Source organism: Ictidomys tridecemlineatus, chromosome 7 (genome assembly GCF_052094955.1).
Source record: "Ictidomys tridecemlineatus isolate mIctTri1 chromosome 7, mIctTri1.hap1, whole genome shotgun sequence".
Lineage (NCBI taxonomy): Eukaryota > Metazoa > Chordata > Mammalia > Rodentia > Sciuridae > Ictidomys > Ictidomys tridecemlineatus.
In genome coordinates this window covers 191,004,149-191,016,210 of record NC_135483.1, presented here as the reverse complement: position 1 = coordinate 191,016,210, position 12,062 = coordinate 191,004,149, and the positions used below count along the sequence as shown (strand labels likewise).

General features: G+C 49.8%; 1 protein-coding gene across 9 annotated transcripts in view; it reads right to left on the bottom strand.

The window, feature by feature from the left end:
• Armc9 (armadillo repeat containing 9) overlaps nucleotides 1-12,062 on the bottom strand; it is a 138,511-nt gene that overhangs the window by 31,899 nt on the left and 94,550 nt on the right. For all 9 annotated transcript variants that reach the window (XR_013424382.1, XM_078018200.1, XM_078018201.1 and 6 more), the window contains exon 20: nucleotides 6,167-6,271. Coding sequence is in view for 8 of the 9 variants with exons in the window: in XM_078018200.1 (XP_077874326.1) it covers nucleotides 6,167-6,271 (105 nt within the window). In the remaining variant the exon portion in view is untranslated. The remainder of the gene's footprint in view (nucleotides 1-6,166; nucleotides 6,272-12,062) is intronic.

The window sequence follows — 12,062 nt, the reverse complement described above, 5'->3', positions numbered from 1 at the left end:
AGCAGGAACACCAGGGAGCTAACCCAGCTCTGAGCCCAGCACGTGCCCTAGCAATATCTTCACGCCGGCATGTGCTTTTTAAGATTTCCAAGAGTGGAGTATTTTTTTAAGTGCAATCCTTAATTCTGTTGTGACCTCCCCACCTCCCCAGTACTGTGGATCGAACCCAGGGATGCTCTACCACTGAGCTACATCCCCAGACCTTTTCATGTTTTTGAGGCAGGGTCTTGCTAAGTTGCCCTGGGTAGCCTCGAACTTGCGATCCTCCTGCTTGGACTTCCCTTGTAACTTCCCCTCATGTCACTATGTGCTGGATGGTCCAAAGGCAATTCCCCAGTTTGCTAAGCAGAACTTCAACTGAGGTTACATTTGATTTGGGTTCAGTGGGAAACACTTAGGATTCAGTCACTTCTGTGCCTAGACAAGCGAGTGCCTTCTGTCCTGGTGTAGGAACAGCTCGGAGGGTTCTCTATGTTGTCAGCACTTGGATGAATAATCAATATGTAAAAAAACTTGAAAGGTCCCAACTCCACACTTAATGGGGGGCAGAATATGCTACTCCAAAATATGCCACTTTGGTATGAGGATAATTGTGAACAAAAGACACTTAAAAAACGGCATCCAAGCAGGACTCTGACCTTCCTTTTTTCCCTGAACCAATAGATAAAACTCCTTGTGAAGGACAACCTCCCTGGTCTGGGCCAAGAGAGACTCCCATGGGAAGTAATAGCAAAGAGACTTCTGCACAAACACACCTTGTTAAAATATTTATCTTTTCTCTCAGTAGAAGACAGTACGAACCTGTCATATATAGAGATGATCAAAGGGCACAAAACAAAATACAGGAAGACAAACTTATGAGGTGTGCCAAGCAGTCAGTTATTGGATTTTGTGACATTTGTGATGGGCCTCCCAAGTCCTTGTAGGCTGGAGCCTAGGTCTGCCTCCTTACTGGCAGGCAGGGCAAAGGAAAGATAAAGAGCCTGGGGTCTGACAGCATCCCTCTTCCTTAATTTCTGTCCTTTTAAATTTTGAGACAGGGTCTCACTAAGTTGCTTAGGCCTTGCTATTATTGAGGAGACTGGCCTTGAACTTGATATCCTCCTGTGTCAGCCTCTCAAGCTGCTGGATTACAGGTGTGCACCACTATATCAGCCCCTTCCCTGAAATTCTTAGCTGGACTGATAAGGCAGGACTGATAAGGCACAGAGCCCTGCCCTAACTGATAAGGGAAGGGTAGCAGAGGTGGAAGTGACTGTCTCCGTGGGGAAGAAACAAGCCATTCTTGAGTTCAGCCTGCTTCTGACTTTTCAGCAGTAAGCGTACATTTCTTTCATAGTTAGGAAAGAATAAAACAAGCAACAAAAAGGAAACTGTAACAGGTTCACTTGATGTTTTGACTATACCCTTGTGGCTTTGATACTTACATGTTTTTTCTTTTTCCCGAGTCTTCTTTTCCCTAAGCTTCTCCTACCTGATCTCTCCTCCCTGATCTCATCTTCTCTGAATCACTTCTATAGAAGCCGCTATTCCTGCGGATGGGCAGAATCACAGCCTTTGAAACAGGAGTCCCCTGTATTTCTCCTTTGCTAGTAAAGCAAGAAACCTCCTCTTTCCTTTTTCTAAAAACCATGTTGGGACAAGGACCAAGCTTTCAGCAACAAAAGGATTCAGAACATTTTGGGATTCAAGATTTTTTTCTGCTTGTTGGGCTGTGTTTTCACATACAAGACTATGGGCATTTAGTGGATCCCAACTAATCCCGTAGCGGGCAGAGGGCCTATCTCAGCCCGCAGGGGGGCAGGCGGGCAGGCGGGCACACTGGATGGGTTCAGAGTGGGGACAAAACTGAAGAACAACTACGGAGGGGAAGGGCGTGGGAAGGAGCTGGGAGCCCTCTTTGCAGGCACCCCAAATCCTCCCAGTGTGGAAGAGACCCCGCCTCACTCCCAGGGAGCACCCAGACCTCCAAAGACAGAGTCCTCGGAGCCTGGACTCAGCTGCCTGGAGCCCCCCAGCCTACTGCACGCGGCTCAAAGATCAAGGAAGGCTCAGCAACCCTCCGGCCTTGGTTCCTTCCTATAGCAGGTTCAGTAGATGTGCCTGGTCCATTTGCTGGGAGGAGGAGATGAAATGGAAGTGGGCGTGTGAAGCCCTGAGTCCAGAGCCCGTGCCAAGTTCACGTAGATGTTCCTGACTGCTTCAGGGCTGGGGTGTGGCTCAGCAGGAGAGCACCCAAGTGGAGGTGCTGGGTTCAATCCCCAGCACATGAGAGATGAAACAAAGGTAACTTTAAAACAAAGGCAAGGACTGGGATTCTATGACTACGTCATAATATTTATGTCCCTTTAGGCCAGTGGTGAGGCTTTTTAAATCAGGGTATTCTTTGCAGGAAGAATTTGGTGACTATCTGGTACAGTATAGTATATAAAAATACACGGACACTCTGGCAAGAGAAGCAGGAGTGAACTTTCTGTCTCGAACAACTCGTGTTCACAAGTCTGCTTGTCACTTCTCCAGAGTTCTGGGTAGACAGCACAGTGGCTGTGGCCACTGCCCCCGCCACAAGAAGAGTGACTTGTTCTCCTGTGTCAAGTGTTGCTTGTGTGTGTGGAGGTGGGTGTCTTGAGTTGGAGCTACAGCAGCAGTAACCCCTGAACTCAGGGGTGTGCCTGTGGGTCCCAGAATCCTGGGACACCTCTTCTCATCCCGAGCCCCTGGGGGCCATGTTGACTGCACCATACCCTTATCTCCAGAGACTGGTTGGTTTTAAAATCGCGGATGTGCAAAATAATTCCTGGAATTGTGATGAGGAGCTCTGGGTGGCGCCTAGACTATTTTTAACCCATACTCTAGTCTGGGACCAGCTGTGGCTCTGCAGGGCACAGGACAACACCTGCCATCTACCCTCAGCAAGAGCAGCTTTATCTGTTTTGTGTCTTTCCTGATATAACACTGTGTCTCCAGCATCCTGCCACGTTCGGCAAGCGGTTCACGTTGGAGAAAACCTTTTGAAAATAATTCTGACAGGATGTTTCAAAAAGCTGGCATCTTCAGGCTCACTCTGAAAACTCTGCAAAGTACCTGGCACCTGAGAACGAGGGGCCCAAGCCATGAATTTCAGGCACACACTCCCCGGGAAATGTCATCTGTCTTAGCTTCCTTCATGTGACACATGCAGCTATAAGATGAGACTCTAAGTCCTTTTGTGCACCTCCAGAGCAAAGGGCAAGGTGAGACCCCCCCCTTTTAAAAGGCCTAAGCCAGCACAAATAGGTTGTAGCTGACAACTTCAGATCCCAGGACTGCCCCGGGGATCCTAGGGTGGCCTGGTGTGGTGGGCTGGACAGTGGCCTCCAAAGGCCATACCCACTCCTAGCCCCTGGAACCTGTGGACATGACCTTGTTTGGAATAAGTCTTGGCAGAGGAAAGGAGCTAAAGATCCTTGAGCTGGGAGGTCATCCTGGATTAGCCAGGTGGGCCCCGAGTCCAGAGAGAAGTATCTCCACAAGAAAGAGAAGGCCGGTGAAGACAGGGGCAGCCATCAGGATGGCCGGGAGCCCCCAGGAGCTGAGGAGGCAGGAAGGAGCTCCCATAGAGCCTCAGGGGAGCCTAGCCTGCCAGGCGTTGGCTTTGGACTGCGCCCGCTAACACTGTGAGGGCACAGATTCCCGCTGTTTGAGGCCACCCAGCTCCTGGTGTTTTGTCACTGAGCACGGAACACGAAGGTGCCTACATAGTGAGTTCTTTCTGTGCTTCGTCCTTCCTGCTCACATCTCCAGCCAGGGCGGTAAGCAAGCCTGTGTTGAACCTCCTTTGGGTGATTCAAAACATTCCCTTCTGGTAAAAGGAAAGCACACTGACCCTGAGGAGATTTCAACTGTGTGTGGTGCACGCCCGACATCCCAGGGACTCAGCAAGCTGGTGTAGGGGGATCACATGTTTGCGGCCAGCACTGGCAACTTAATGAGACACTGTCTCAATAAATGAATAAATAAACAAAGGAATGAATAAATAGGCTGGGGCTGTAGCTCAGGAGTAGAGCTTGCCTAGCACATGTAAGATCCTGGGTTCGATCCCCAGCACTACAGGGGGAAAAAAAAAAGCCTCAGAACTATATGTGATGGTGAATGATACCATGTCCACGTGCCAGTCATTTGGGGTTACTGATTAATTAGAGCTCTAGTTGTGTCTCACCAGTTGGCCTGGCAAAATTGGTAGTTGCGGCTTATCCTGCCTCATTTATATGTTGAGGTTGTTGAAATCGCCACCATATCCACATGAGGTCCTGTCTGTGGCGTTACACTGAGTGGAGGTGCTAAAATTGTTAACCAAGGGCTGTATTCAGGCTTATGTCTGACAAGGCCACAGTGAACATCCTTGCTGGCACTGACGTGCTTGTGTCACTGTGTGGTGCTTTGGGGTAACGGGTGTAGGTACATGGTCTCCCCAACGATCACCACCCATTCTCCCAAGGAGACACACCAATTTGCCTCCTGTTTTCCTCATAACAGGAGGTCCTCCAGATGCTTAAAAGAATGTGTGTCCTCTCAAATAGCCCAGACTCTCTGAAAAAACTGCTTATTTGGTAAACACAGGTACTCACCGCTCAGACTCCCATCAGGAGCCTGGAGCCCTAGGCTGCCCCCTTTTGACTCTTCCTGAGCATCTCCCCACCTGAGCACCTCGTGCAAACGGCTTCATGGGCTCCTGTGGCCCCTGAGACATTCTAAGGACAATGGCAGCCACCATACAACTGTGATGGGGTAGTGGTGGCTGGCCTGTCCCTCTCCCTCCCTTCACGCTTGCCCCCACAGTCTACCCTCCAGAAGGCAGCCAGAGTGCAAGTTCGAGTGGACGTCCAAACAGTCCAGTGGGTTCCCAGCTCATGCAGAGTAAGATCCACAGCCCCCGTCATGGCCCCCACAGCCCTGCAACCTGTCCGTCAGCTGTCCCTCCAACCTCAGGTTCCACAGCACATGCTGCACTCTAGCTGGAGCCCTGGACACTCCTAGGTGATGAAGGGGGGACGAGGGCAGGTGACTAGGGACACCAGTGCCTGGGGTGAGGGGATGAGGGGACTGGGCTGGTGGATGGCAGCAGGAATGGACAGGTACATTCTGCTTCCATGTTCCTGCAAAGGCTCAGGCCTCCTGCACAGGCCATCTCCCCTCTTCCCCAATCTGGCTTTGCCAGTCCACTGTGGAGGGACCGGCACCAGCCGCCTTCTCCAGAACCAACTGCCCAACTGGAAAGGTTTTAATTTTAAGGTCCATGTAACTGACCCTATCGACCACCAGCTTTCAAGTACCAGGAAGACCCCCTTAATGATAACGGCCCTTATCCTTAGGGGTCAGCTGGCCCACACAGGGCTTTGGTCTGGATCGGTCTGAATCTCTGGCAACTGCGCATCCTGTCTGCTCTCTGATCAAGGCTTCCTGAGACCCCTTGGGCCCAAGGCAGCTCCCTCCTGACTCAGGTCCACCCTCCTGTTCTTACTTCCTCATTTACTTATTTATTTATATTTGGTCCTGGGGATGGCACCTGGGGCCTCATGCACACCACATCTGTGTGCTACCAGTGGGCGACACCCAGCCTGCGCCCTGTCTATCTGGGTGGCAGGCTGTAGGCCAGGGTCTCCTGGCGCTGGTTAGCATCAGAGTTGGAGCTCTCAGAGGCCAGCTTCTGGCCCTGGGGCAGACAGTGAGACCAGCGGCTTCCTAGAGGGTGGGCTGCACCTGAAGCTGCTCTCTTGGGTTTCTGTGGCACTGCATCCTGTGGGCTCTCTGCAGGCCCCTCTATTTGATTTCTGTCCTTCGTGGGGGTCCTTCTTCTTTCCTGCCTGTTTGACAAGCTGGGGAGCCCTGTCCTTGGCCCCACTCCCTCCCTCCCTCCCTCCTTCCACAAACTTTCATGGGTGTCAGTCACCACTGCTGTGCCCATATCCTCCGAGCTGATTAGTAACAGGTGACAAAAAAGCTGGCTGGTGGTGACTGCCCTACAGCTGGACCCACCTTCAGATGCCCCCCAGGGCTCCCGGCTCACACCTGGCAGTTACATCCCCTCTAGCCCCCTGGGCACGGTTTGAAACGCCCACCCAACCCTGTAACCGCACGTGCATCCGCCCTTCCTGTTCCAGGTTCATGCCCGGCAGGTGGCACTTACTCCCAGGTACTCCGTCGTCAGAAGCTTCTCTCCTGAGAGTTCTCCCAGCTGGGGTTGGATCAGTTCGTCTTTGTCCAGATCAGCTTCCATGGTGTCGTGGTCCTCCTGCGTCAAACAGAGGGGTGAGTGCTGTGGACACCCTGCCTCCGGCCCCAGAGGGGGGCTCCCCAGAGCACTGGCCCAACACGGCAACTCGTGGGTCCCGTTCACAGGCCTCGGGCCCATCTGCCCTCTATGTGCAGAGGGGTGGGGAGGCCAGAGAGCCCAGGGATCCGGCGGGGCGAGCACTTCCCGGGGTAGTGTGAAGAGGCCCAACATGGCACTGCAGCCTCTCCCAGCCACAGTCCTCGGGTTCCTCTCCGCGGCCAAGGTCCCAGGGCAGTGGCCAAACCAGTCAATCTACAACCAGTGTCAAGCACTTTCACATGCACAGGCCTCGTGGGGGCTACAGACGTATGGGTCACGGTCACCAAGAAGACAATACGCGGGGCTCAGGCAAAGAATGTCATCCTGTAGAAACGTCTCCATAAGATGAACACGTTGTGTCAGCACTGTGGCTCCAGGCCCGCCACCTTCAGATCTCGCCCTGCGCAGATGCAGAGGACTGCCCAGCACAAGAGGCCAAGGCTGGAAGGTGAAAGGCCACTGGTAGAGTGAGACGTCTAAAAATCGCACAGCCCAGATTCAGACATGGCCTCTGAGGAAGGACGCTGCCTCCACCCAGGAGGGCAGCTGTGAGGCACCAGCGGCTGCGGATGGCCGTCATCCACGCAGTACGTGTTCTCACGGACGAGGAGAGAAGAAGCGAGGAGGAGAGGGAGGGAGAAGAGCCGTTTAGCTTCAAGGAAGATGCAGTGGACCTGTCTCCCTCCTCCTCCCTCCAATCAACTAAAACACTGGCCACTACATATCAACAGAAGACCCTGAAACATGGAGAAGGAGGCAGACCAGCGAGGGACTCTGGGACCCCAGGAGTGACAGAGATGAGGGCTTTGGTTTTCTTCTTGCCTCATCCACGTCAGACTTGGAGCTAAAGAAGCCAGCAATCGGGAATGCCAAGGAAGACAAAAACGTCCCTCTAGCCCAGGGACCAGGAAAACGGGAATCGGACATGAAAAAAACACCGTAGAAAGTAACCAACACTGTAGTCCCACCCCCAACCAAGCCTGCAAGGGCCTGGGGATCCTCATCTTCCACCCTCACTGTGGTAAGGCACCCCACACCTCCAGGGGGGGAACCAGAGAAGCCGAGCAGGAAAGATTCCGACCCTGCTGGGCAGTAATGAAGCCCTCATGCCCGGTGTGGGCCCCTTCCTGTACCCGACAGTAAGTGGTTTCTCTCCATCTTCCTGCTGGGAGAAAAGGCCATGTTGGGGACCAAGTGGGGACCCAGAACTCCTGCCCCCATTCTAAAGTAATGAGGGAACCCCACCTTCCAATATGGAACCTGGAATTCTACCCACACCTTTCATTAAGGAAGGAGTCTGTGCGTTAGTGACAAGGTAGCGTCAGAAGAAACCAGCTAAAACAGAAGTTTAAATAAGATCCAACACCTTACAATACCCCAAATGTCCAGGTTGAAACTTAAGACAAATCCCTCATCTCATCAAGAACCAGGGAGATAGCTAATCAAACGGAGAGAGAATCCCTAGATGCCAATGTGAAGTGACAGAGATATCAGAACTATCTGACATTAATGTTCACATAGCTATCATAAAAAAACGCTTCCATGAATAATCACAAATGCTCTTGAAACAAAAGGCACAAGAATACAGAAAAAGAAGAGAAAAATAAAACCAAAGCAAGCAAATGGAAGAACATAATAAAGGGCAGAAGGAAGAGAAGAAAAACAGAAAAGCAACAGAGAACATGGATGAAGAAAAGAGCTGGTACTTTTATTTAGGATTAATGAAATTGACAAGACTGCCAAAGAAAAAGTCAAGACACAAGTTACCAGTGTCAGGAAAGAAACAGGGGCTGTCAATACAGACCTGCAGATATCAAAGGGATCATCAGGAATTCCCACAAACAACTCTACACACAAAGTTTGAGGACTTAGAGCAAAAACACAAACTCTTCCACAAGTTTCTCAACATGGAGTCAATAATGTGCACAGTGCTAGGAACATTAAGGAAATTGGACTCATAACTTGAAAATGCTTGTAAAAGAAATCTCCAGGCCTGTGTGGATTCACTTGAGAATTTTATCAAACTTTTAAAGTAATACCAAGTCAAATAACCAAAGGAAGAGACGTTTCTTACTTCATTTTATGAAGCTAGTATTACCCTGGTACCAAAATCAGAGAGAGTCAAAAGGGGGCAGCCTAGGGCTCCAGGCTCCTGATGGGAGTCTGAGCGGTGAGTACCTGTGTTTACCAAAAAAGAAAAGCACAAACACCCCTCATGAATATAGCATAGAAGTCCTTAACAAATAAGGCAATATATTCATAGAATTCTATCCCATGACCAGGTAAAGTGGTCCATATGTAAAACTTCAACCCTGTAACCCACAATATTAACAGACTTATACAGGAAAAACAAATCCCATGATCAGCTGGACACAGTGGCGCATGCCTGTAATCCTAACAACTCTGGAGGCTGAGGCAGGAGGATTGCAAGTTTGAGGCCAGCCTGGGTTACGTAGCAAGACCCTATCTCAAAACAGACAATCAAAAGGGTTGGGGGTGGCTCAGTGGTAGAAAGCCCTTGGGTTCAATCCTCAGTGAAGGAGGAGGAGAAGAAGGAAGGGGTGGAGGGAGAGGAGGAGGAGAAGCAGCACATGATCATATTAACGGGTGATCAGAGTATTTGATAAAACTCAACGCCCACCAGACAGAAACCCAGCCAATCAGACAAGTGGGAGACTTGATTAAGAACATTTACAAAAGCCCTACAGCAAAATGGTACTTAGCAAGGAGAGACTGGACGCTTTCCATCTAAGACCCGGGACAAGGCAGGATCTCTACTCTCACGGCTCTAAGTCAACATGGTGCTTGGAGTTCCAAGCCAGACCAATGAGGTTGAGAAGGAACAAAAGGCACAGATCAGAAAGCAAAAACAGAACTGACCCTATCTGCAGATGACATAATTTTCTATGCAGAAAATCCTACAGAATCTTTAAAATATGTCTGTTGTGCATATGTGTATATATAAAATATTATTTTCTCCTAGAACTTATGATTAAGTTCAGCAAGGTCACAGAATATAAGGTAGACATACAGAACCCAATTTCCTTCATACTTTTTCTTTTCTTACAGTGCTGAAGATCGAACTTAACATCTCAGCTTGCTAGGCCAGTGTTCTACCACTGAGCTACATCCACAGCTCCAATTTCTATATGTAACTAATAAACAGGTAGACACTGAAATTAAAAACACCACCTACAACTACACAAAAATAAAGGATTATCTAGGTATAAATCTGACAAGTCACTACAGGAGGTATATGCTGAGAACTACAAAACTAATGAAATCACTGAATATCTAAGTAAACGGAGACACACACTTTGTTCATGAATCATGAGATTTGACATGGTTAAGATGCTAATTCTCCCCCAGATTGATATACAGGTTCAGCTCAATTTCTATCAAAATCATATGAAGACTTTTTTGTAGCCATATACAAGATTATTCTAAAATTTATACGGAAAGGGCAAAGGAGTTTGAATCGGCTAAGACAATTTTGGAAAACAAGAACAATATATAAGAAATCATACTATCTAATTCCAAGATTTACTATATAGCCACAGTAATTCAGATTGTGTGCTATCGGCAGAGAGATAGAAAAATAGATCAACGGGAGAAAGAACTTTGAAACAGACCTACACAAATATTCGCAGTAGATTTTTTTTGAGTTGGAATCTCGCTGTGTTGCTCACACTGGTCTTGAACTTCTGGATTTACATGATTCTCCTGCCTCAGCCTCCTGAGAAGCTGGGACCACTCTGCCCAGCTTCTTCCCCACTGCTTTTTTGACAAAGGTACAAGTAATTATGACGCAAATAGTTGTTATACTGGCCCCAAATAGTTGTCATACTGGCCGACAGAACAGGACACATGGCAGTGGGGGAAGTGTGTGGTACACTTCCTGACTCCCTGCCAAGTCTTGCTTCAACACCAAGTTGTCCTCTGTGGGTTAAGTTATGAAAAGCAGCACACAGCAGCCCAGACTGGGGTCTGCGCTGAGGCTGAAGGGAGCCACTGGCCCTGGGAGTGAGCAAGGGGAGAGGGCTCCTGGGGGAATATGGCAGCCAACTGCTGCCCCAGGGTGGAGCCCAGGCTGCCCATCACCTTCTGTGACACTGTTCCCTGAGAAATGCTAACCAACCTTTCTCTGATTCCTGGCACACTCAACAAGTAGAATTTGGTTCCTCTAAACATTCTGATTTTCAAGAAAGCACGATTCTGCAAACATGAGCACCTGTGCTCATTTAATACTCATTTCTGATCATTGTGGATGTGATGGTCTTTGGTGAATGTGATTTACCCGGTTCAGTTCCCAAGGGTATGAAGTTCACACACCTGGGCCCAGGACTGGACTGGGAGCTGGGCCCTGGAATGCCAGGCTGTCTGGTTAGGGCTGCTGTAGGGGGGCAGCCCCAGTCTTCAGGCTGTGGGTACCACACCTGCCATCATAGACATGGCCATCTCAGGACATGCTACCTTAAGAAAAGGAGACATGACTTATGCTAGGTGGCCCCCAAGGCAGGCCAGAAGCAGCAGACGAAGACAGGTTCTAGATCCACTGAGACCCTGTCATGGCCATCGGCACTGGCACTGCCTCAGTCATGAAACAGCCTGCAGAGGGACATCACAGTCACCAAAGACTAGGGCATCCCGCCTGGCAGCAGGCACACTCGCCTATTAAACCATTAAGGAAGGCGCCCCCTCTCCTTACCCTTCCCGGTGACTCGCTGTGGATTCCTTTGATCAATGCTGCTTTCCTTAGGAGGAAACCACAGCCTGGAGATCAACAAGCCCACTGCAATGGTCCAGCCTCAAGGCTGAGCCTGGCCTTCAAGCTCAGCAGCCCCATTTTGCCCAGGTCTTTCTGACCTGGCCCCTTGGGGCCCTGCAGGAGAAGCCTGTTTCTGAGGAGACACAGGCAGGCCTTCCCAGGTCTTCTGAGGACCCAGGGTCCGCGGTGTCTGGTTGCAACTGAGCTCAACAGGGCACATGGAGTGGGAGGGAGATTGTGGCCACAGTCTAGAGTCCACAGCTCATCCTCTCTTCCCTGCTCTTGTCTAATCATAAATGGAGAATCCACTCTTAATTCTACCCAGAACACAGGTTCACGGTCACTGCTGTGATCTAAGCTCTAGTCTGAACTCATTCTTCCTAGCAAGAACAGTTGCCAAGTGCTAGTGGACTCGGCATCCTAAGATTTCACTGAGTTCCTTAAAGGTAACGCTATCTAGGAGACCCTACCCCGAGGTCAACTCTGGGACGTTTATGTAAGTATTATGTTGCTTCTTGGCTTGGAGTTGAGTTTACCAAAATAGCAACATCTTAGAGATCAAATAGTACCTATACATTCTATGATTATTTTAGGAAAATGACTGCTCCTTGGGAACCAAGCAGCGGGCTCTGCGGTCTGAGTGGCAGGGATCTGGGCACAGGATAGAGTTTCATTTCTCCTCCGGGGAACTAAGCCTTGGAGGCCCTGACTGGAAATGAGCATGTGAATCACAGTTTCACGGAGGTATTAGTGACACACCACTTCCCTGCCAGGAGAGAATGGGAAACATTAAGAAACCAAACAAATGTCCACATTCCATTTCAAAGAGAAAGAAACAGTAAATGGCTAACAAAGGCTGACCTCGGCCAATACCAGCAGCAGTATTTCTTGACCTTGGACGATGAGTACGTATGTGAGACCCGTCCACTTGCAAATCAATCT